Source organism: Tachypleus tridentatus, chromosome 3, assembly GCF_004210375.1.
Source record: "Tachypleus tridentatus isolate NWPU-2018 chromosome 3, ASM421037v1, whole genome shotgun sequence".
Lineage (NCBI taxonomy): Eukaryota > Metazoa > Arthropoda > Merostomata > Xiphosura > Limulidae > Tachypleus > Tachypleus tridentatus.
The window spans coordinates 12,111,715-12,138,630 of NC_134827.1; the positions used below are offsets into that span (position 1 = coordinate 12,111,715).

The 26,916-nt window shown below is 33.0% G+C and overlaps 2 protein-coding genes across 5 annotated transcripts in view; one reads left to right on the forward strand and one right to left on the reverse strand.

The window, feature by feature from the left end:
• Window positions 1-15,408, forward strand: part of LOC143246367 (leucine-rich melanocyte differentiation-associated protein-like) — a 28,170-nt gene extending 12,762 nt beyond the window's left edge. For 3 of the 4 annotated variants that reach the window (XM_076492950.1, XM_076492948.1, XM_076492951.1), the window contains exons 2-7: window positions 8,287-8,387; window positions 9,867-9,993; window positions 10,316-10,455; window positions 11,361-11,487; window positions 12,056-12,143; window positions 14,706-15,408. In XM_076492950.1, the coding sequence (XP_076349065.1) occupies window positions 8,287-8,387; window positions 9,867-9,993; window positions 10,316-10,455; window positions 11,361-11,487; window positions 12,056-12,143; window positions 14,706-14,797 (675 nt within the window). In that variant the 3' untranslated portion in view covers window positions 14,798-15,408. The remainder of the gene's footprint in view (window positions 1-8,286; window positions 8,388-9,866; window positions 9,994-10,315; window positions 10,456-11,360; window positions 11,488-12,055; window positions 12,144-14,705) is intronic. The other variant, XM_076492949.1, reaches the window with a different exon arrangement.
• A 5,035-nt stretch (window positions 15,409-20,443) lies between these two features.
• On the reverse strand, window positions 20,444-23,454 carry LOC143246368 (uncharacterized). Its single transcript, XM_076492952.1, has 2 exons — window positions 23,284-23,454; window positions 20,444-22,704 (listed from the first exon to the last, which is right to left on the reverse strand). The coding sequence occupies exons 1-2, from the start codon at window positions 23,305-23,307 to the stop codon at window positions 21,607-21,609; spliced, it is 1,122 nt and encodes a 373-aa protein (XP_076349067.1). The 5' UTR covers window positions 23,308-23,454; the 3' UTR covers window positions 20,444-21,606.
• Window positions 23,455-26,916: the final 3,462 nt, after the last annotated feature.

Genomic DNA, 26,916 nt, shown 5'->3' on the forward strand with positions numbered 1-26,916 from the left:
CAACAGTGTTATCTGCGCTAGCCGTCCCTAATTTAGCAGTGTAAGGCTAAAGGGAAGGCAGCTAGTCATCACCATCGACCACCGACTCTTGGGCTACGAATCGTGGGATTGACCGTCACAGTATAACGTCTCCCACGGCTGAAAGTTCGAGCACGTTTAATGTGACGGAGATTCGAACCCGCGACCCTCTGATTTTGAATTTTTTGACTCTTAATTATTAGAAGTATCTTCGGCAAAAAAATGTCTGGTTTGCTTATTTTTCACCAGCAGGAGCAGGGGAAAATATGTCCTGCATCAAAGGTTTACTTCTGTGTTCCTTCCGATAACCAGTAGGCTGTCTTATGTTGATACCACTTCAAGGTGAATAGCGCTTGCATTTGTGAACCTTGATTTGTAAAACAGTACGTATCAGAAACAATGTTCTTATACCACAGTAATATTTATGCTAAACAAATATCTAGTCAATTCTAGAAATAAGTATCTTGATGTTTCGATTGTATCATTACATCAATATTGGTATCCTAGCGCACGTTCGTCTCGTCGAAGACATCTAACGAACGAATAGTGTGTAATGAACATGATATATTTTCACTAGTCATCGTTCCAAGGGGGACCATAAAACAAACTCTTCAGTTGTTAGGCATACATAATTTTGTAAATCGCTGCCGTTTTGAAGCTCATAAAGACAGTTGACAAAGTTAGAGTCCTAGTTTCTGAAATCTATTTCATATTGCAGTAAATAACACGCAGAACATATCTTCACATACACGAACTTAAAATGTTGCTAGACAACACAGATAACACTCGATCTATAAAAACGTGGGTTTCATTGTTCTGTAAGCGTGATAAACACAACATGCTCTAATTTAGAACTGCAGTTAATTATACTGCAATTTTTTTGATTTTCCTCAATTTCCCGACACAGAGAACTTTTATTTTTTCCATTCTCAGGGTGCAGACATGACATAATGAATGTCATGTGAGAATCTAATGCACTGGTGCCATTTATATAAGTATAATAATATTGTATGTCTAATATCCATGTAGGTATTTTGCAGGGTGTGGATGTATCTTTACCAAAATTGGTATGGAGGTTCATTAGGTCCATGGGAAAACATACTCAAGAAAACCGTAAAATGCAAAAGTGAAAACTTGTGTGTATTTTCCAATGGAAATTTACATGCATGTTATCATGGACTCATCAAACCTTCATGCTGTGATGAGATACATGTAAATTTACGGTTTCACATTTTGTGTTTTGCTGTTTCATAGGTGTTTCATGGTTTAAAAATTATACATAAAGGAAACAACATTTCATGTCCTAAGATAACCTTTTATTAATTATGAATTTACATAACTTCCACCAGGGTACAGGTACTCCAGCTAGTATAAATAATAAAAGTTAAAATGACAATATAATCAGTGACGTAGAGACCTTCGATATTCTTTGATTCAACGCACTCTCTGTTGTGTGTCACATAAAACTTCATAAATTTTATATAAACCATATTTTATTATAAAGCTGTTACGTATTTATAAGAGCAGTTTTAACTAAAATAACAATAATATTTTTAAAAAAGCACAAAAAGGTTTATATTTATTTTGACACTGTAGAAACATACACATGAGCAGAAATGTGTGGTTAACACAGGATGTACGTGTAGAATGTATAAAATTTGTAACTCTAGAATTCGTAATATGTTTTCTTAAAGCAAAGCCACATTGGGCTATCTGCTGAGTTCATTGAAGGGAAAATTCATAATGTCAGAAAAAATACGTAGGTTCAAGAAGTCTAAATACAAATGATAAAACACGCCTGGCATATCCTGGTGGTTAAGGCACTCGACTCGTAAATTGAGGGGCACCGGTTAGAATTCCCCTCGCACCAAACATGCTCCCCTATCAGCCATGCGGCTGTTATAGCGTGACGGTTAATCTCATTATTCGTTAGTAAAAGTATATTTCCAGAGTTGGCGGTGAGTGGTGATAACTAGCTGCCTTCCGTCTAATTTTACACTGCTAAATTAGGGACGGCTAACGCAGATAACCCTCGTGTAGTTTTGCGCGAAATTCAAAAACAAACATACAAAACCCTATAACCCAACCATTATTGAAAGGTGAAGCATTTTTCTTCAGTTTCCCCCTGAAGATGAAAGGTAACTTTTAGGAAAGTGCTTGGATTATAGTGTTTTATCATTTTGTAGCTCCAGGATTGTAGTCAAGAACATTTTGGAGTTGCATACTTGAAGCTAAAATCTCTTTATCGGATGCATAATCTTGCCAGAAATTCCTGAAGAGCCGTTCGAGCTCAATGACTCGACGTACAACCTTGCCTCGTGACAACCAGCGAACATCGGTGTGGTAGAGCAGAACTTGATACTGCTCTCCCATTTCCTTGTACAGCTCCCTGAATATGCGCGAATTCACATCCCTGGACTTGATGAAATTGACGATTTTCAACACATCTTCAAACACTAATTTCAGATTACCAGGCAGGCTTTTTGATCCAAGAGAGTACCGATGAATGATGCAATGATCTACAGAAATTTCTGGATTCACAGCTTGTATGAGGCCCCGTAATCAACGATTACGACCCATCATCGACGGAGACCTAGATTAAAAAAGAAAAACTATTATAGATTGCGTTATAATTATATGGTTTTAATTTAATTTAATTTATTTCCTACTTTAGTATTTCAGTACGACAGGCACGATACTTTTTGTGAATTATTTATAAAATATTAGCTACACTACAGCTACTTGTACAATAAATAAAACTATATGACTATATGCCATGTAATTCATTGTATTTATACTAATCTAGACTTTATATAAACATCTCTCCCTACCTGTTGAACGCTGTTCCAATCCAATCCATTCGTGGTAAAGAAACTGTTGATGATATTGAAGATATCTTCTCCCTTCGTGGTTGTAAGCAGATCTTCGCATACTAGGAACTCTTCTTTGATCTTGTCCTGGTGGACGTAACGAACGAACCCAAGGAGAACAGCACAACTGGCTACGTCACACGATTCATCAAATTGCAAGGAGAATTTGCTATATGAACTTTCCTTGATCTCTGTTGTAACTTGGGACAGAATATCTGATGCCATGTCATCGACTCGTCGGCGGATTGTGTTGTTTGATAGAGATATGACATTCAGTTTCTTCGCTTGATCCTCCCCACATACCTTGCTTACCATCTCGTATACACAAGGCATAATCAGATTCTCTGCAATGGTGTGGCATTTTGTTGTTCGGCAACTTTATATGCAACAAACTTGAAGCGATTAAAATTTTCACAACGGTTGAGTCTTTAATTGATTTTTATCAGCAGCTACGAGAAAATTTTCATAGTTATTAAGAATCTATCACTAAATTTAATATAAGTAAATTATTAAATCAATAAATCCAATCCTATATAACATATTCCAACCTCTTCGTTAGTAGGTGTGTTTGAATATCATACACACAATATTTTGTGATATGTACTAGGTTTTCATAAAAGTACGTTATTTGTAGTTTTAAAGAGTCTGATGTTAATTTTCCTTCAAAAAATAAACATTGCTCCACAAACTAAAAAACGACTAATTACCAATTTGAAGGGTTGAGACTTCAATAGAAAATATTCCTTTCGTCCTGCCTTAAACTTATGAACTCGTACCATTTTAATTTTTTAATAATCAGCCATCATATTTGTTTATTATGTTTTTATTATTTTGTATGTAGAATAAGAACAATTGTTTTCGATTAGTAATTTATAATTTAGTGTGGAGAAAGTATTATATTTTATGTACGTGGTCAGAATAGTTGTAACAAATGTCGAGAGATGTCGCTCTAGTAATAAGAACTTTTGCCTAATTGAAAGGTAATTGTCAAAACACTTGTACCAGTTGCTGAGCCAATTTTACTTTGAAGTAGTATAGTAGATTTAATGTTTAATTCAGCTATCCTGCTTATTGGAGAAAAATAAAAAATGTTTCCCTGAAAACAAAAAGGCTTTAGTATCACTTCGTGTTGGTTACTGCGGTGGTTCAAATAATTGTTTGTATGGTTACTTTTCTCTTTATTTTTTTCGGATGTTATCATAACATCATGGTACTAGACGAATAAGAAGTACCATTCGCAGTCTTACTATTTCACTAAGGAATAAAGTGGATTTAGCTGAAAGTTGTGGAAAATCCCCGCAGGAAACAACTATGGAAGTAACACGATCATCCACACAAAATGTAGTTCTTGGATATGTGCCATCATGCATGACGATATCGAATACAGTGAGATTTATCACTGATACGAAAATAGGTCTGAGATCAGTGGGGCAATCAAAGTTTCTTCAGTGACCCGTTTTTCTTTATTGCTTTAACACTCACGCCTTCGCGGATTTTGCTTTTGTTTTGAAACTCAGTAAGCAAATCGTGTGTAATTCTAAATATGGAACATATGTATACAAACTCATTTTAAGTTCGCCGGAGATGCTTCAGTTCCGTCTAACTTTTACATTGGATCATTATTTTCGTAACTGTTGTGTCGAGTTATTCATCTATACATAAGCGCCTTTGACAGGTGACGTGAGGTGTAATTGTAGAAAGTCATTACACCGTGTTTAAAGTCTTTATTTAAACTATGTAGATTCATTAATTTTTATGGAGGTTCAGTAACTAAAACAATAATATTAATATACAGTTCTCCACATAGAGGCACTAAAAACCATGTAATTTTGTAACTAATCATTCGAGTTTGAAAATAGATAAATTTCGCTAAGTATTTTATTTGACGTACACACACACACACACATATATATATATACTATTATTTCTATTATATTGCTGTGTTCAAATTCTGTAACTTATACAGGTCTTGTTGATTTAGTGGGTTTGCGTTGCCTTTTATTAATATTAATTGAGAACAAGGTATTTGGAAATTTTACGTCATATTTTACAAGTAAACGCTTATATAAGATTCTCTGGAGATCTTACTTGAATACCCTAGAGTTTGCGGAACCTAATATATAGAAACGTGCCTTAAATTCAGATACGCCCGCTAGTGGCTCAGTGATACGTTTCTGGAAGTGTGATACTGAAGTTCGAGTTTCGATATTTATGATGTGCATAGCACAAATAGCCTACTGTGTAGCTCGTGCCTATCAATAAATATACAATAACTTCAGATACTTTTAGAAACATTTAACAACTCACCACATTCTCAATTTTAAGGATAAAACCACGGAATACAAGAACAACAAAGAGATAGCGGTGCTACAAAGATTAAACTGAACTCGTGGGAATTACTTATATAAATCAATCTTCCTGATAGACTATCGTATATTATTCAAACAATATTTGCGTTTCTGTTTCATTTTGTGTGTTTTAGGTAAATCATGATGTGTTTCGCAAAATATGAAGGGCAAATATTTCACATATATCAGTTATTTCGCGTGAAACTAGGTAGATGTCTTAAACATATCGATTACTGTATATGGATGAAAACTCGTTACACAGTCCAGAGTAAACTATAAAACCTACATCTAATACATACTTTAAATACAAAGTGTTGTTTCATTACGTTTATAATAACTTCTAAGTATTTAGCACGCATTATGAGCTAGACTGTATGAAATATTTCTCTTTCCAGATTGAACACAATAACTGTGAAAAGTTCTTACGAAATAACGTGATGGGAACCATTTAAAATTCGCTAAAATAATAATTATTAAATAGTATAAATATATGTGTACAAAGCCATATTTATTAGCTCACATATTTTAGTTTATAGTAAACTTCTTACGAAAATTTTTAATAGTTATTGTCATTATTATCAGTATAGAATAGAAAAAATATTAAACATTACTTACTGTGCAGGAATTTTATAATTAATATAAAAATATAGAACTGAAAAATATAAGCAATAAATGAAGAAAATAAAGAACCGAGCGTGAATCAGCCACTGTATTTGTTCAGCACGTTGATGCGATCATTAAATATTACTGAGTCAATGATACAACATTGTTGATACGAAATCATTATGACAAATAAACACTGCAATACAAATTATAACATATATGCAATAGATAATTTATCATAGATAACCACTGCAGTAGTAGTGGTTTGGAATTTCGCGCAAAGCTACACGAGAACTATTTGCGTTAGTCGTCCCTGATTTAGCAGTGTAAGACTAGAGGGAAGGCAGCTAGTCATCACCACTCACCACCAACTTTGGGATAATCTTTTACCAACGAATAGTGGGATTGACCGTCATATTATAACGTCCCCACGACTGAAAGGGCGAGCATGTTTGGTGTGACGGGGATTCGAACCCGCGACCCTCAGATTACGATTCAAACGCCTTAACCACCTGGCCTTGCTGGACCAATAGTATTGATACCATTTGTAACACACGAGCGTGATAATTAAACATTGCAGTACCAGTGTAACATCTGTATGATGTGTCATTGTGATAAACAAACTGCAGTGTTACTGATACAGTTATAGCACATCAGTGTGATAAACACTGTAATAACATTGAGAATACAGTCGACTATAACACGTATGATAAACAAATGCTACCCAAACATGGACGAGACAGTATTTAAACGGATTACTATGAATATAGAATACTTTCCTTATTAAAGAAAATCGTACTTTTAGAGTACACTAATACTCGTGTAATATGCATGTACTAACAATATATTTTGTTATGTATAAAAGTACATTAAATACAGAATAAATTTCTTAATGAAAAAATTCTTAATTTTGGAATACACTGCTACCTGTGTAATATGCATGTATTAGCAATAATATTTTGTTGCGTATAAAATAAAGTAACTTATTTTAATAGGATAGAAACAAGAATACTGATTCTCAAATTTTCTAGTGCTCTTTAAAGACGATGGAAACTAGAGCAGTGCCTAAATTAATGTGTATTAACTTAGGAATGTAAAAAGTCGGACGTGGAAGTAAAGCAATATGAAGTCTTAGCTGTCGCATTTTAGTTTCTGTTTTTAGTTATGGCTCGTTTTTACTAGATATCACTGTTCACATACAGTTTTCTTTGTTTGTTTTTTTAATTTCGTGCAAAGTTACACGAGAGCTTTCTGCGCTAGCCGTCCCTAAATGCAACAATGTAAGACTAGAATAAAGGCAGCTAGTTATCACCATCTACCTCCAACTCTTGGGCTACTCTTTTACGAAGTAATAGTGGAATTGGCTATCACATTATAACGACCCCACGGCTGAAAGGGCGAGAATGTTTGGTATGATGGGGATTTGAACTTGCAACACTCAAACTGTGAGTCGAGCGTCCTAACCACGTGACCTTTTTTTTTTTTTGTACCATTTTGGAAAATGAACTTCTTAGTTCAACTTGTTTACAGATATATAAATTGAAAAATAAATTGTTATTGTGAAACAATTACAATATTATTATTGCCACAAATATTAAAAAAAAAACATTTATGTTGATTTTCGTGAAGGTAATTACTTCTAGATTTGCAACAAAAATATGTGTTGCATATGTATTTAAGCTGTAGCCATCTACTAGTAACCGAAATTTATTTGTGGTACATTTTGTAATAAATGAAATTTCTATTATCCTTTTAAATTTTGTCATATAATTCTTTTTTATAAAAATTTGCGTTATTTGTGATTGTGAGCAAAATATAGGAGTTCACAATGAAAATGATGGAACTATATACCCTTTTTTTATACGTATAAACTACAAACATAAGACATCAAAATCTCTAAATAATTTTTGTATCCAAATTATTATGAGTGACGTAGTCGAATGCCAGCAATTATCTAATGCATACACGAACAGACAAAGGATTATCTATAGAATAATTAGGTTGACTGTTATTAAACAACGCCTTGAAGTGACTGTCGATGAAGAAAAAATTAAAAAAATGTGTTATCTTTAAGTATAAATTGAAACTGATCGAAGTTTGAACCTACAACTTTACTAACGAGGGAGATACTTAAGCAAACTAAATTATGTCTTCTTGAATGCTCCATTCTTAGTTATCACACGCCTGGTTGTTCAAAACAAAAATAAAAGCTGAGACTGGCGGCATAAGAAATTAACTGGTTGAAGGAATTGTTCAGTTAGCGGAACTGCTAGTACGAGGCTTAATCCGTTTTTAGTTCTAATTTCTTTAGAAAGTTATTATTTCACGCTTAAAATTTCATCCGGTTAATCATAGCCAATTAATGCATGACTTCCTACTTCGCTTTTTCTTTTTTCTCTATAAAAATACGAGCAGAATCTCGTCTTTAATACCAGCTTATTTTACAGCTTTCGTATATCAGTCAAGACTGTCGACGCATCCCGTCTATACTAGCGAATGCATATGGAATGCAAACGAAAAGTCTGGATCTGAGTTACAATGATATCAGGTAAAATTAGAAATTAAAATAAAACGAACCTATGCAAGTGTTACAAAGTAATGATACAGAACCACAGACATTACTGTATGATAAACCAATCAGAAACGCTTGCTTCTGTTCCACTGGTAGTTGTGGTTATAAGAAGGCCCCCTTTGCTCTAGCACTCAGCCTTAATTCATTTAAAACAAAACAAATGCTTAATAAAATATAATTAACTGTAGAATGGAATTTATGCCACAAAATATTAATTGAGAAACACGTGTAATAACTTTAAATTAAATTTCATCATTGATACGTTCTGGTATAATCAGTGATGTCGAGAAAACCCACATGTAGAGAAATACATATGCAAAAACGGCTCGTTTTGGGTTGTGAAAATATTTTACGTAGAAGAGCGAACAACGTTTCGACCTTCTATGTAAAATATTTTCTCAACCCAAAACGAGCCGTTTTTGCATATATTCGTTCAGGTATAATTTAAAATGAAATTGAGCGTGAACTAAAGACCCTTTGTATGGATTTATTTATTTTACATTTTAAGTAAATTTTTGATATTATATAACATGTTTGCTGAAACTTTATATTTTTTTAGATTATATCACGTTAAGAAGTTAGCATGACCACAAAAGCATTTCACTTTTTTATGAATTAAAATTTAACGCTTTTGACATAATAAACGTACGTTTTGAACCTATTTATGAAATCATCTATGTTGTTATTATCAATTACTTTTTTGTGACAGCAGATATGAACTCCTAAATTTTAAAACGTTATCCAGTTTTTGGTAGTGTCACATTAAATTTTAGTTTAAAAGTTACTTAATAAACTTTTAGAACACATTTTGTTACTAGCTCCAACAAAAATATGTATAGCAAATTATTTCGTTAGGTTACAAAGACTTTTTTTGCTGGTTTATGAATCTGTGCGTCCATTTGTTAATATCGCTAAAAAAACCCTCAAAAAACACTGTTAATAATTGTAAATGAATCACCCCTAACATCAAAACTTGTCGCTAGTAGAAATGCATTTTATCTACGGAAATATTCCTCGGGTAATAGAGTAAAAAATAATCAATAATAAATACTTGATGAGTATTTGCATACTAAATATTATTTTACACGTAGCTATAACAATATTGTTGTCTTTGTTTAACACACGTGAACTATTATCAAGTCAAGCTTGTAAATCGGTAACACGTTAGATTTAAAATAGAGCATATATAACATGTGATTCAGGCCAGCTCAAGTCACGAAACGTATTATTTCAGGTACTTTTCCCACTCTTAAATGAGCATTTCTAATTAATTTTCTCTTTGATTATTAACTTCGCGTATGCGGTTGTTGAAACCCATAATGTATGCAGTAATTTGTTTTAAATTAGTTATTTAATTCAGTGTGAAGCCTACTAAATTCTACCTGATTTCCAGTTCACAGACTGTAATAATTACTGAGATGTTATGTCTAACTTCAAGCGTTTTGAATTTTTCAGATCTTTGGAAACGTTGGAAGATTTTAGTATATTAGAACAACTGATTCTGGACAACAACGAACTCACCGATAATGCAAATTTCGTGAGAAACCCTCATCTACAAACACTTTCTCTCAATAAAAATAAGGTTATATTATTTAACCAAACATACGTTTTGAGATTTAAACCGGACGAATTTTTATTATATAATTAGGATAGATTTAGACTAATAAAAGGAAAGCTAATTCGAATTTTAAGCAACATCAATTTTTTTCCGATAAGGTCTTTAAATGTATTACATTCTCTTGTTACAATATTAGCTTTCTTTGCTGTAAAAATAGTTTGGTAGAAATTAGTATTCATCTCTACATGTGCTATACTTAGTGCACGTTAAGAATGTGCACTTTATCTTTAATAAGACATTTGTTTGCTATTAGTACTCATTCAAGAGCTTTTTTCCCCCTCTAAAGATTACTGATTTGGATAAACTACTGAATCAGTTAGTAAAGTGTTACCCGAACCTGACTTATCTAAGTCTTCTGGGTAATCCAGCTTGTCCTGACCAACTTTCCAACATGGAAAAGGATGAAGACGATTATCAGCGATACAGGTACGTTAGTGCTTTTGTGTGTACATGATTAGTTTATGAAAGGGAGGAAACCTTCAGTTCGTAAGGTAGATTTAATGACATAATTCAATCAACGTTAAATATATAAATATATATATTAGTTTATTATAACCAAAAACAAACCGAAACAAAAATAAATAATAAATAAAAACCCTGCACTAATTAAAAGGATCCCAGGGTAAAAGCTAAAACATGAGATATAAAATGTACCCTCCAGAATTTAAAGTATATTTTATATTCCACATTATAGCTTTTACCGTGGGATCCTTTCAGTAAGAACAGTGTTGTTTATGTATTTTTGTTTCAGTTTGTTTTTGGTTACAACAAACTGTTATAATTAGAGGTTTGAATTTACTGTTTTAACACAGTCCTTCCTTTTGATTTTGTTTACTTAACGCTATAAAACTATAGTACGTTTGTGACAATTAAAAAATACTTTCAGTTCGTGGAGCATATTTAATGGCATTATTCAAAGTTAAATATATATATATGTATTTGATAAAATAAACGTATCCTGAAAATATTTCTCTGAATAAAGAATGGATTTATATAGGACACTACCGTGAGCGAAAAAAGCTGTTTTTGTCTTATGGCGAAAAAAACTGACATCAGGTAAACGGAACTAAATTTGAGAATTCTTCTGGTTCAGCCCACGAAACGTGTTTTACTTAAGTACAGAATGCTTTCTCGTTCATAACCTAAACGACATATTCTCCCTTCATTCAAGTTTTCACAAGAACATTAGAACTATAACTCTGTCCTACACAAAAACTGTGTTGTTTTGTTAACGTATTACACTCCGCTTCAAGCATCAGATAGTAGGTGTTAGTTACAATATTAACGTCTAAGTAGTTCAACTGACATGCTGGTTTTCTTTCGAAAAACAGGTATTATGTCATACACAAACTTCCCATGCTGAACTTTCTGGACTCCACCCCTGTGACAGCGCGGGAAAGAGCAGAGGCCAAGCGAATTGGTGCGTTCATGAGAGTCATTAGGCCTGTTGAGAGCAAGGTGCGTAATAAAAACTGCCTGTCACTGAATGGACTCAAATGGACAATGAATAAATAAATAACAGGGAATTGTTTAGGTTCTGAGAATGTTGATATATCTGAATTTAAAGCTAGGGCCACTATTATGTAAACCACGTTTACACGTAATAGATCTGAACATTTATTAATCACATTATGAATAAAATAATCACCTCAGAATTGTAACTATAAAACACAGAAACAACTACTGATGACAAGCTTGGATATTTCTGTTTACAGTTTTGTTCAAACCTGTTGCTTGATGAATGGTCAAAGCTTCCAAGAATGGTCTAATTTGATTTCCAGTTTGAAAGGGATAAAAGCTAGTAATTGTTGTTAAAAGATGCAAAGAAATTGTAATAATCTTCATCAAAACTGATTTCGTTTGTACCAATTCACACAAAGTGAATTACGAGGTTTTCAATATATTTCGTGTGTTATTTTATAGAAACTATCATAATGACAACATCATAGTTAAGAGCAGTAAGTGCTTGTAAGTTAAGGGTAACTTAAGCTTTATATATCTTAATATTGTTTGTTTTTTTATTCAGCCCTTTGTAGATGAGGATACAAAAGACGTCACAGATGGGAAGCTATCTCCATTACCACAAGCTTCTTCGGGTGAAGGAACGCACCGAGGTAAAGAATAATTCCATACAAAACACCATAATATTATATACACGTTGTGGAATATCTCTTATGTATAGTATAAACCAGTGGCCAGCAAACTTTGTTTTTTCATGGATCTTCCCTTTCTTAGCACGCGTTTTGTTGTATAAATAATTATACAACTTCAATAATCATAGCAATATACAACACAATCAGTATAAATAGCCATATGATAATAAAACTATATAGCACGTAAAAGTGCTTAAACACAAATGCTATATTTTTGACTTAATACAATCAATGATCACACGACTGAGATTTTCTTTGGAAGCTGGGATAGGTTTCAAAGGAGCGACGGGAATGTTCTGGTTAGTTTTACAAACCAGTTGGCAGGTATAATAAGTTTTACAAAATTGAAAAACATTTTGCTTAATTTTTGGCCAAAAGAAAAGTCTCATAATTTTATCACGTGTCTTGTTGACTCCTAAATGCCTTCTCATGGGGAATCTTTCATATATCGTAATGATATACTTTTGGAACAACAATTTGATAAACTACAGCTAGTCCTCTGATGCTGGTGTGTTTGGTTGTCTCCATTTTTCTTGAGCACACATTTTTGAAAAGTAATAATTTGGAATTTTCTCCAGTTCATCTTTCAGGAGTGCATATTTAAATAACGAATATATCTGGGGATCGTTTTCTTGCTTATCGATTAGTTTGCTTCTAGAAAACCGAACTTCACCAGGTGAATCAGATCCATCGCTTTCATTATTATTCAACAATGAATTGTTAGTAGAACGCTCATTCGCAAGATCCCTGTCGGACACAAAAATGTCTGAGACAAATTTATAATATCGTTCTCTGAACAAATCTCTATCATTTGTTTTGGGCTTAATTTCTTTGCCTGAGCTCGAGTCACAGCACACGATGGAAACACGTCTGGATTCTCCTCAACAAAAACATGTTCCTTAGATGAAGCAGTGATTGGCTTGCTAACAATCATGGGTTCAACAACAACTTTTCCCCCAACCTGATCATTTCCCAACAACAATGATACATCCTTAATTGATATAGTAGTCCTTACTCCAACCGCAACTGATCCTGAAACTAGGTCTGATGTTATATAAATGTTATGAAGAGGAACATTAACAAAGCCACACTCAATACCTTGAACAATAACACTCACCAGTGGCAGAACTCAAACCTAAAGGCAATGTACCTTCTAACAACAATGAATGAGTCACCCCAGTGTCACATAAAATAGGTATGGGTATGGAATTAGTAGTGTCATTTGTCAAAGACATAGAACCAACAGACACAAAAAGTCTAAATTCCGCCCAAACTACATCAGCCTTTTTATCAGCAGCCGAATGAACAATATCTGATGAAACTTTCTCCGTATATGTACACGAACACACTGGGTGTTGCTTTCTTTTCTTTTTTTATTTTTCAAACTCCAACAATTGGACATGACCAGGTCTTTTTACAGAAATAGCAGACAGGCTTTGATGACATTTTATCCAAACTGTCTGAAGATTTCGAAGTTGCAGACCTGGATTTTTCAGATAAATCACCTATTTTAGTGGATTGAGCAGGTTCAGTTTTTTTCTGAGATGGCAGAATTTTTTTTTTATAAAAGTGATTTTATGAGTTAAAGTGTTACCACTGGGAAGAGCAGCTGCTTCCTGTAGTATTTCAACTTTCCCTTCACCCAAATAAGTTTTGAGGCCATCAGTTACACAGCGTTTAAGTTCTTCTTAATGTGTCGAAACTGTTTGTTTGTTTTGAAATTAAACATAAATCTACACAATAGGCTGTCTGTGCTTTGCCCACCACAGTTATCAAAACCTGGTTTTTCGCGGTGTGAGTCTGTAAACATACTACTCTCAAAACTGTTGTTAATGTACATAGAATTACACAATAGATCAAAATAAACCTCTTTTTCGTGGGCGAATTCCACATAAGTTTGACAGTTTTGCGTGCAATAACCTCGAAGTTATTGGTGATAAGCCTCCAGTAATAACTCGTATGCTCTGAGGATAGCTGCTTTAACCTTATTAAAATCTGTACAATCTTCTATAGAGAAAGAAGAGCTTATGTTTCTTATGCTTTAACAGTTGAAACACTGTAATAATTGTGACCATTTTTCGGTGAGCCATTCCATGGTCTGGGCAACCTTCTCGACATGTTGGAAATATTTATCAACTTCATTTTCCGTTAAATGGTGGTACTTCAATATATAAATTGAGTTAAAAGCTGTCATGTTGCCTTGGTCGATCGGATTTGAGTTTAATTTCCATTTCTTTCAGTATAATTTCTTTTCAGTTTTGATACAGCCTTAAGCTTCAAGACGGCCTTCAGATAAGGCAGTGTTAAGTTAATGAACGAAACAATACCACCTTCAACATTTCCTTTGAATCTTTATATACTTCATATATAGTGTTCAATAGAAAATGGAAACTCTGTCTCACTGTAACTATTGCACTTAATTAATATATTCTTTAAGTTTTTTTCATTGAAAATAAAATTTCTAGCCATTTAAGAGTCACGTTATAAACAATTCTTTTAAATTTTCTCTTTGTTCATATATAGGTGCGTATGGTGTTCTCAGGCATCGTTATACGGGAAAAATTCCGAAGGAAACAGATTCATTCGAAATCACGAGTTATAACTTCATCTACTAATTAGATCTTGGATATTGCATTGAAAATTACCACAGCAGTTCTAAAATGTTCTTTTTGTGGCTGAAGTACAATATAAACAATACATCTGCAAAACACAGTCAACTAGAAATTCGCAACATTTACCACATATATCCATAAAGTTGTATCTGCTCGTTATTAGCAGCTTTACGAATTTAAAGTAAATGAAGGTTGAAATTTGTTGTTTTTAAGGATTTTTATATGTTGAAGTCCTGTGCATGAAAAACATTTGCCTCTAAATGCTTTTATTCTTCCCTACCACTTTTAATATACTTATTTATTTCACATGTAATTAACTTCTGTTGTTTTAAAGATAAGATGTACATATATAGTGTCATGATACTTGGGACCAAGGTACCAACTACTTGGACAAAATACAAACAAAATTATGACCCATTGTGAATTTCAGTTTTGCGTTAAGCATACATTATGAAAACATTTGACCAGGTTTTTAGCTTTTATATGTTTCTTGCTTCCATAAACAAAATTACTTTTGTGATTAGCTGTTAGTTTATGTGAAATTGTATCAGCTTTATTAGAAAATTGTGCTATATTTGAATAACTATGACTAATAAAAGAATTATTTAACTAAATACTCATATTAAATAAATATTCATTTTATGAGAGAATAAAGTTAAAATCTGAAGTCATATATACTAAGTACACCAAATCTTGTTTCACTGCTTTTCTATCAGTTAGCCTAGTGCAACGTTATCATCCATGGTGTTTGTTTGAAACTGTTCCGCATTATAATTATAATTTACCTTAGACGAGTCTCCGATTTATTACGATTTCAAATAGCTTGAAAAAGAATTAATTAACTTGTAATTCCAACTTAGAAATTAATTAAAATGTTGATATGTATTAAATGTATGATATTTGTTAACAATATTGATAGATACAATTTTCTTTCTCCACAGAAATACACTTTAATGTACAAACAGTAGCAGGCCCAGCATGGCCAGATGGTTAAGACACTCAACTCGTAATCTGAGTGTCGTGGGTCCGAATCCCTGTCACACCAAACAAGCTTACCCTTATAACAGCGGTGGGGATGTTATAATGTGACGGTCAATCCCCCTATTCGTTGGTAAAAGAGTAGCCCAAGAGTTTGGGGTGAGTGGTGATGACTAGCTGCCTTGCTCTAGTCTTACACTACTAAATTAGAGACGGCTAGTGCTAATACCTTTGTCCGAAATTCCAAACAAACAATAATATAATTTATAACAATGGTTACTACAAATAATAATTTATATACAAAAGTTTTATAAACATACAAACAATATTGAGTATTATGTCTGGTGTAGATGGGTTATGATGAGCGAATTAGTTTCGATGTTGACATTAGTACAGTCCACTTAACGAGTAGCTAGCCAGCTCTCTATTCTTCGCTAGTCTTATGCCATTTAAACGATGACTTTTCACTGATGAACATACTTAATGTCCACGTAAAATACTAACGTCCGAAGTTAATTCTCTGATGTTGAACGGTTTATAATGTTCGAAATCTATAAACGTTCCTGGCCAAATATCTGTAGTTCCTCAACTGATAAGCCCGTATCACAGTTATAGCTTTCAAGGTTTATAGCATACTAACTGCAGCAAACTGACAATATAAAACTGTCTCTTAACGCGTCGATTTATGAACTTCAGGCGAGTTCCTTGAAAGTTCAGTTGGCAACAATACTGCTAATCACTAGTATTTTATATACACACGTAGTATATTGCTGGTTCGTATAGTCAAGAATCGTCTACACATTTAGGGAATAAATGAGAATTTCGCAATACACATTTAACAGTATAAGTTACACCCATATCTAAATATATACGTGACGAAAACAAACATTGATATTAAAGTAAATATATAATAATAAATATGTTACAATAATAACAGTTAGATGGAATATATTAACAGATGTTTGATATCCATAAATCTCGAGACATGTTAACATAAATCTTGCCTATTTCTGTTTCAGTATTTTTGTATGATTGATGTCTAATCTCCTTTTACAATCATTTTTCAAACAGTAAAGTGTAAATGTAAAAGCATACCACTGAATAAAAGAATTAGATTGGAAACGCAAGCATCATTTTTAAGGTAGAGCATAAGGCGAAGGTCATGTATTCGTACACATCAGTTCTACTTTACATCAGAGACAGTTGTACGTACATTGGAAGTAAACTATGGCATGACTGCATGAAATTGTTGGGTTAAAAAGGAATATAAAAATAGAAAACAATATGTAAAATAATTTCTTCATACTTAACACAGTTTAAAACATAAAATTTATTTTCCCGAGAGGAGGCTGAAGTCCACTTGGCGGAGTCACCTATTTAAACATTCACACTTCTATACAGTTGCGATATAATTCTTTTTAAGGCATATTGTGCTGGTATAGAGTAGGAACTACAAGAAACGACGTTGTTTGGTATAATAATAAGTAAAATTACTTACTTAACGGATACTGTAAAATTTTGCCTTGATGTGGTAACACGTTTACCGAAAGTAGTAGGATGTAAGTTATATTAAATAATTGTGCTTATGATCGTATCAAAACACGTCGTTTTTTGTAATTGTTACTCTTAATTTACTAGTACAATGTGCCTTGAAAAGAATTATGATGAGCTATAGGCGGGTCATAAGGCAAACATCCTAACATTTCTAAGGTGGAAATTATATAACCCTTTACTTCGAATAAGGTTTCTCCAGGACTGCAAACGTCACAAAATAGTACCAGTTTCAATAAAAATATTCGTAGCATCGAAATTTAAAAAAGTTAATTGGACTAAACAAAAATTGAACTAAACATTTTCAGAGCTATAATTAAATACAAAAGATGTGAAACAGCAAATATCGAGATAGAAACTTAATATCTACACTTCCAGCTCACCAGTATAGCTACAGCATTAGAATAAGATCACCTCGCCTGTAATTCTTGGGAAAATATTAGGAATATTGAAAAGCAAAAGACGTAAAAGCTAAATACCAAGTTGTCTAAAAAAGAAAAACAAAAGGAAGAGAAATTAACAAAATCTCAAAACAGTGATTCTACCTAAAATGACGTCATATATAAAATGTTTAACCTGTTGACTGCCAAGTATTTCAGCTGCTACGGCAATTCCGAACCAAGTTCAAAATGCAACTCTAATGCTTTTTCATTTTATAACTTTTTCGTGACGCCATTTTGGATCTAAAGTGAAACAATTTGTAAGTAGGTCAAATGCATGCATGGTGCTGACATCTGGCGTTGAAGTTAGGTATTATTGAGAATGAATTTACTCGTCCGTGGAACTGTGTTACCGATCGACTTGGACGAGTTATTTCGTCTACGGCACTGAACAGGTTAATGTTGCAATTTATACTGTTGTTAGGTCAGATGTACAGACATTTGTCTCGAATAACGAGAATAATTATAAATTCTGGAGACTGAAACACAGCAGTGAAATATGAAATTCAAAATCAAGAAATAAAAATATTTTTTACTCTTTATTTTGTTGTGATTTACTATCGAAACAAAACACTTTCGGGGATCCTGCGCAAGCACATCTAGCACATGGTAAACTTTGTTCATATTTCTTCACCACATCATAGTGTCATATAACGATATTTGAAATAACTTTAACAATTAAGGCGTGTGAAGCTTAACACCACATTATCGTGATGTGTAATGACATTTAACTCCTTCACTATGGCGACAGTGTTAATTCTCTGTGCAAACCATTTTATGTTTGGGTAATTTTTTATAATATCACATTTCTGCTACCATTTTCAAAGTTATTAAAACATTTTTGTTGTTTTTTGGTAAAACTGTTTTGAGGCAACATACTTATAAATGACTTGCGAGACACTTATTCCCAGTTAGATACCTATTTTATCGTGATATACTTACATGCAACATACACTTTACATTTAAATAATATTCAAAATGTATTTGAGTATTTGGAGAAAGAAATTTATTATACAATATTATGGTCAAACAGTGATATATATATAAAACTGCAGAAGTAAAGCTATGGATATCTGAGAAGTCTGAAGATATATCCTAAAACTTCTAACGAAAACACCTTATTCTGCTGAAGACAAGTGACTGTCACGTGATTGTTGTCATAATCATGTTATTTAACGAATCATCACATGGCTTTACGACACTATCTTGTCATGTAACGAAGTTTAACCCAATTTTACGACACTATCTTGTCATTTAATGAATTTTAACGCAGCTTCCGGACATTTCCATGTAATGTAATGTGGTTTGATACAGCTTCATACCTTTATTATGTTATTAAATTAGATTTTACATAAAATTGTATACGTGAATACATTGTTGGTTTTATTATATCGAAGAAGAATGACCAATGCAAGTTTCAGTTATTTTTTTATAAGTTTCTTAGTATTTTCCCTGTTTACTCGGACACTAGTTTCTTTGAGTAAAGACAAGAAGAACAATCAGTGCAAGTCCCACTTTTTAATCAGTTTCTCAGTACCTTCCTGTTTACTGGGACACTAATTTGTTTAAACAAGGACAAGAAGAACTAACTGTTAAGTCATTTTTTTTATCAGTATCTTAGTATTTTCACTGTTTACTCAAGCACTACTTTCTTTATAAAGTTCCATCAAAGTACCTAACCTATATAAAAGGCAGTGTGTGTTACATCACATCACGGTTGGATTCTCGAAGTAGGTGGAGTCATAAAAACCATATGCATTTATCCAGAGAGAATAGTTCAATTACTGTCTGCCCATTACGATTTTAGTGACGAGGGTGAGGTGAATTAAGTGAAACCTTATGAGTGTAGTAAGTGCTGGTATGATAAGCCTGAAGTAGAGACATTAGTATGGGTTCATCTAGTCTAGAGCCGAGTGCATAAATTTTATCATGATAGTAAAAAATATTAATTAAATTTTAATCTTAAATCATTTCTGAACTAAGCTACTTTTCTTATATCACCAACAATTAAAAAACACCTCTATAATCAATGGAGACTAAATTAACAAATCAACCATTTTTTTCACTTTTAAACTTCAAGACATAAACTAAAAATAATATTAGGTTTACTTTTCTTGCTAAGCAACATGGCACAAAAACCATTGTTAGACACAGAGTTACTGGCTTTTATATGTACATCTAACTAATTTTTACCAATAATTATTATATGGATAACTAAAAATTAATTTCATGAATGATCTTAATTTTAGTTAGCTCACAATAGATTATACCGATTTTTGACTACCTCGATCACACTTTTTTGCCTCTTTGTTGACCAAGCTTGATTACGCAAAATTTATATATCACTTAGTTATGAAACGTGAGGTTAGGACATGCCACAGGGTTTGGGTGGTAGTACTTGTCCCGTTATTTTTGATAGACTATACGCCAGTATTGGTTACAAGGAGTACCTTTCAAAGCTAATTTTTTAAGCATGTATTTATGAAACAGTCATAGAAACTCATAGTTCTTGAATGAAATTTTAATTCAAAATGAATATTTTATTAAAAACAATCTATCTCGATATAAAATTATGTATCGTAATGATAAAAGTGACGTATCAGACGTCAATTTAAACAAATAATTAATATCAATGAAAAGAAAATTAAGTACAATTTTATTTTATACTCTTAGCTGTTTTACAGTATAATATTAAAGTTGCTAAAGTGTGTGTACACGTGCTATTAATCTTCAATAAAAATGTTGAGAATATGACAGACAGTATACACATGTATTGCATCTGTGTAACCTATGAAAAATCATCTAGAATTGTCGACTTTTCTGGGAGGACTAGACCATGGTGGTTTTCTTTTATTTGAATACAAATATAGGATTCGTTTCTGGTATGTAAAGTGATTACACAATACAAGTTCATTATAAGTATTTTTATGTAATGCGTTTATTCAACACTTTAACACGTGTTTTTGTACAAATGAGGATTATCCATATTTCGTTTACAGTAGCAACACACACACACAAATACACACAAACTCTTTTTACCAAATGATTAAAGTACGTATTATCATTCATTTGTTTACCGTTATGTTCCACAGGTATCAGTACTGTTAATATATTATTTTAAATCAAATACCGCTATTGAAGATCATATATATATTCCACGTATTTGATACAAATAAGAAATATAACAGTATATGTTAGTTAATAAGGCTGGCCATTATTTGCAAACTTGGCTTGTTGCAATCAAGCTTGATGCAGTGTATTACATTAGTAACTGTTAACTAAATTCAAAAGTAGTGTGCATTGAATTTTTTTACGCTAAGCATTACTGATATATGTTATTGTTTGATATGATAGAACTAAGTAGATACGTTTAAATAAAGAAACTAACTGTTGTAAAAGTGTAAAATGAAGAACACCTCTGATGGTATTAGCACAAATATATTTAATTTTTGTAAACACCCAATAGTTTGAAATGCAAAATATATATATTTTATAAAGTCCAATGCGCCATTTTTAGTCATATTGTTCAGTATTAGAGAGTGACTCTCTGATTTCCATCCAGTTGGATATACCCTTGCAAAAAACAACAACACTTGATTAAGATTTAAGGACAGAAAAGTAAGAAAAGGACAGAAAAATTTGTAAGTTACAAATACAAGAAATAAATTATAGTTTCAAATGACTAACGCGTTTACACCGTGTAGAAAGATAACCAAAAATACTTATTCAGAGCCTTTGGTGTAGCACTTGCCCTTTCCTCATAAATCCAGAGAAACTGGATATTTAGAGTTAAGTACATATCAAGAAATTCAATTCTATTTCTTATTTTTGTTTCACAGGTCTTTAATATACACTACTGTAAATGGGACTATAGTTCAGAAGTCCTTTGGCATAATCGCCGTAAGCTTTTGAAAGGGTTAAAATATTTTGGCTGCCAGCATAACCATAGCCGCTCCCGCCATATCCTCCATGACCGCCACCACCATATCCTCCATAGCCGCCACCACCATATCCTCCATGCCCACCACCACCATATCTTCCATGGCCACCACCACCATATCCTCCATGGACACCGCCTCCATATCCTCCATAACCACCGTAGCCGCCACCACCATATCCTCCATAACCGCCACCACCATATCCTCCATGCCCACCACCACCATATCCTCCGTAACCACCACCACCGTGATTAATGTAGCCTCCATGACCACCTTTCTTATATCCTCCTCCGCCACTCTTGTAACCATGCCCACCATTGTAGTATTTGCCTCCGTCCTTGTAGTCTTTGCCGTAGTAGTTATCGTATCCACCTTTGCCGTACTTATGGTAATCATCGCCGTATTTGTTTCCACCATGGTAATTTTTGTTGTCATAATTTTTATAATGTTTACCAGCATGTTGATCATAGTAGTCATGATAATCTTTGTACTTCTTTCCGTAATCTTTGTCATGAAAATCATCGTAATAAGATTTGTCATCACTGTACTCTTCCTTGTGGTACACTTTCTTGTGGCCACGTTTCTTGTGCCCGTAGTCTTTATAGTAATCGCTTCCGTATTGGCCCCCCTTCTTGCCTTGGTTACCATATTGATCGTTGCCATACAGCTTCCCGTGTTTTCCTCCTTCCCCGTAATAACCTTGCTTGTCTCTGCCATAATTATCGTAATAATGACCTCCTTTATCGTATTTGTGTCTGCCTCCGTAGTCATCATAACCTTTGTAATCTTTGCCACCATGGTTGTAATCGCCTCCATAATGCCCGTGACTGTCGTAAGATTTATGGCCTTTTCCGTAATCTCCACCATAACCGGTTTCAGCAGGTTGCAAGTCCTCTTGTGTCTTTACAGCCTTAACCTCTTCAACGGTTTCTTCTGTTTTTACTTCTTTGACCTCTTCAGCAATAATCAGAGAAACCAGCAATATATAGAGCCCGATGTGGACCTGAAATAATATGAAGTTAAGACAATTGTTATAGACGAACAGACCATTTTAAAGAGGTAAAACCATTTGTTTATTTACTTAATTCGTTGAGCTGTTGTAAATTTATTATAAGCAGAAGAAATCTGTGAGTGTATGAATACTAATTATTTTTTAAAAATAAAATTGTGAATATGTTAGTGTTAATTATTCTTTTATACAGATACCACCATAAAGTTCCAACCCATTATTTTCGAAGTTATTGTTTAGCAATCAGTTGTTACAAAATCATTCTCCAATGAGAATCGTTTTAACAGTTTTGGCTTCTTTAGCAACATTACTTTTTTTTTAAATATCTCTGTTAAAAATCAATATTCTTTTAAACGCATTTAGTTAAGGTTATGTAACCTTAGCTGTGTAAATTACTTTTAAATTTTGCAGTTTAACACATTATTCGTGAATCGTACTAACCGTTTTAACCAAGCTTTGCTTTATATTAAATGACATCCAAGTATATTTTATCATAATTTTGCACCCGTCCTGGGGATTCCATTTATAGGAGGTAATGTCCATATCAGATCATATGAACAAGTAAATACTTACCCATAGGGCCCTTGAAGACTTCATATTTATAATATTGTATTTACTGAACGTTCCGAACAAGGTCTTTATCCTTTTACAATAATTTACACAGTTTGCTTCGAATCGTGAGAGACACTTTCTTTCTTATGTCCGCAGAGCAGAGTTTAGAGGCCTCTGACTGATGCTGACTCCTGAATTCGTTCAGCCTTAAATACCTTCCGCCGTCCATCTTCTAGCTACAGGGAGAGTTAGTTAGTATGTGTCAAGCAGGTCCTAGCTCAAGGCAACCAACTGACATACATAAAAAAACTTACAAACAAAGAAAAATTTGCCTTTTCTAAAGACAGAGGAATTTTTCGATTCGTTGATTACCCTGCTGTGGCTCGTAGAAGGCGTCGACAGTCCCCAGTCAGCGGACTGGGGAGAATCGTTCAGTCAGTTCACTCACTTGGAACAATTTTTGTCCCACTTTACTTTTCCTATTTTCCATTAATATCCTTCCGGTCGTGCTTGGACCATGCGTATCGTAAAAACAGCTAATTAAGATGTTTTTCGTAGGAACGAGCTTCCAAGTTTACGTTTCTATGCGCAATTTCTTATACTCTAACTACTTTATTACATTATTATTGATATAACCGAATATGTATCTTTGTTTAAGTTCCCAAATATTGTAGGTAATTGTGTATGCACGTGCGTTTCTTCACTTCGTTTTAACGCCCATATTTAATTGTCGGATTTATGTTTTGTATAACGTGAGTGTACAAGGACTTCCATTGTCTAGTGTCATTGATATTTCATTACTAAAATTATTTACTGATAATTAAAATTTGTTTTGTATGATATATTGTTACGTTGTACGTCTTGGCATGACACGTCGAATAATGTTTTTCCAAAGCCAGACTTTGAAATTTGTCACAGTGCAGTGAAATTAAACGTACTTATATTACTGTACACCTTATTTATTACAATTTACCAAATATTCTTTAAGTTAATGTACTATGCCATAATCAAGGGTACAGCTCGTCACATTAATAGGAATGTAATTGTATCTACATTTATTATGCAGTGAGGGTGAGTGTAGATCGTAAGATAAATAAGGGTAGACCAGCAAACTTTTTCTGTCACGACACTCTACGTTTCAAGTTTGTTCAAACAAGCGTTTGTTTTGCTCTTTAACACCAAGTCACACAGTAGGCTATCTGCACTTTGCCCACCGAATCCGAGATTTTACTACTGACCCATCGGGGGACCGTTAAGATCAAACACTTTGTTTTATGCCTTTGTAATAATATATTAAAGGAGAATAGAGGCTACTAATAACTTACCGTGCTATATTTATTCAGATAGTTATAGTAAATACAATGAAACCCTTTTGTTTTAATTAAGGGGCTGAAATGCACTTTGCCCCTATCAGGTAAGCATCTAAAATATTTCATAACATTTCTGGAAGAAACTATTAACAATTCTAATGTTATTTATCAACCTAAGGCTATGGTCTGGAAGATGTAATATACATGTTTTCCTAAATACAATTAAATACTCTGTCTTATCGATAATAATAAAAAACAAAAATATATACAGACGTATAAATATAAATTATATAATTGCATAAGGCACCCAGAATTCTCAATTATTTATAAGCTCGTCCAAATTACTATAAATTACTTCTTTGCTATATTTTATTATGTTAAGTTTCGAAAAAATAATTAGATGAAAGGAATGTTACAATAAACTGTTGATACACACATAATAAGGTAATAAAAATTTAAGGTAAATTTTAGTCTAGTTTAGAAAAAATGAATATATGTACATTTTATGAACTACTTTAGAAATGAACTACTTTTTGATAGGTTACTACCATGGACTTTTATATTACGAGAAACACACCCTTGCAAAAATAGCTTTATTATTCAGTTCACCGTAAAGCCACTGTACCAAAAAGTAAGTTACAGGAATGATTAACGTTATCTTAAGATTATAGTTAAGGTAGTGTGAAGTTAAGGTTTTGGTAGTACAGTTACACTTACAGCCTTACCAGGCATTAAGGGTTTTCACAAGAAAGTAAAGCACTTCGTCAGAAAGTTTCGTTTTCGTTACGCTCTTTTCGATTTCAAAATTATCAAGAACTCGTTTTTCTTAGCTGTTTGCCACCGAAATGTCATAGGCTAAACAACTCAAATACATATATAAGTAGATATACACTTTCAGGTTACATTTGAATTTAAATTTTCAAGTGTGATAGTGTGTGTCAAGTTGTCTACTCAGCATTATTTGATTAAACAATCAATGAATGGGACTGCATAATTACATATTGTAGCTTTTAATTATGTTTTCACTAAAGAAGAAAAAATATTATTGAAGTAGAAATTATACACGAAACTTTTGAGAATTAGCTCTGTCTAAAGAATTGCAACAACGTAAGTGAAAACATGACCAAGGATGTAACTGTTTATATGTGAGTTTTAGTGAAACAAACTGATATCACTTGAGGTGGAAAACTTGTCAAAATATATATTTTAATATCATGTCTTACATTCTCTTTAGATCTTTTCGATAGTTTTTAATTCACTGAACGTAGATTATGCTTTTCTTTATCGACCACGTTAAACGTTCTATGTAAAAACTACAATCATTGAATTTTCCATTGAGTTTTATATTATAGTACTTAGAAGCTGAAATTGCTAACTTTAATTACATAGAATATATTTGTGGCGCAGTTCCTCGTGCCTAATTCTTATTCTTTTGAATGTTTGTAATTAACTGATATTATAAACAGTATTTTACTATATAGCATAATTTGATAGTTATCACTTTATATTAGTCAAAGTTACATAATTACTGTTGATTTCATTTTAAGGGATAAAGGTCTTAAAATAAATGTGCATATAGAGACCTGTCAATTCCCAGTCATGCATCGTATTGTTTCTCTATGTTCTGAATTGCATTTTTCATCAGTAAACCTTTTTCAAAAAATCGTGAATTTACCAAAAACATGTACCTAATTTCGTAGTGTAAAACTAGAAGGAAGGCAAAAAGTCATCACCACCCATCGCCAACTCTTGGACTACTCTTTTACCAACGAATAGTGGGATTGACCGTCATATTATAACGCCCCCACGGCTGAAAGGGCGAGCATGTTTGGAACGTAAAAGAAAATTTAAAATATTTAAATGTTGTCATCTAATTTTACACAGAAGTGACAGTTGAAATCATTTAAAAATATTCCTTTAATAGTTGAATGTTGCTTATACTTACAAAATGCAATTTAAATGTTTTGGTAAATTTTTTTTTACGTTACCAAACATGCTCGCCCTTTCAGCCAGTTATAATATGACTGGGAATTGTCAATCCCACTATTAAGACCGTAAAATGAAATCAACAGTAGTGTAAGAGTTAAAGTGATAATATCAAATGGTAGTAAAATACTGTTTATTATCAGCCTTCCTTCTAGTAAGAATTACACTACGAAATTAGGGATGGCTAGCGCAGATAGCCCTTGAGTAGCTTTGCGCGAAACTCAAAATAAACAAACAAACCTGACCCAGCGACAAGAAGAAGGGCATTTTAATACTTTTATTCTGAAGTATATTTAGATAGTCTACTCATTTTTTGAGCTCTGGCTATGCTAATTCTCATATTATTAATTAAATGGGA

Excerpts from the sequence above, each read along its gene's own strand:
- LOC143246368 (XM_076492952.1), bottom strand. The coding sequence starts at position 23,307 with ATGAAGTCTTCAAGGGCCCTATGG. Across the intron at positions 22,705-23,283 it reads AGTCTTCAAGGGCCCTATGG|GTCCACATCGGGCTCTATAT; the intron begins GTAAGTATTTAC and ends ATATTATTTCAG.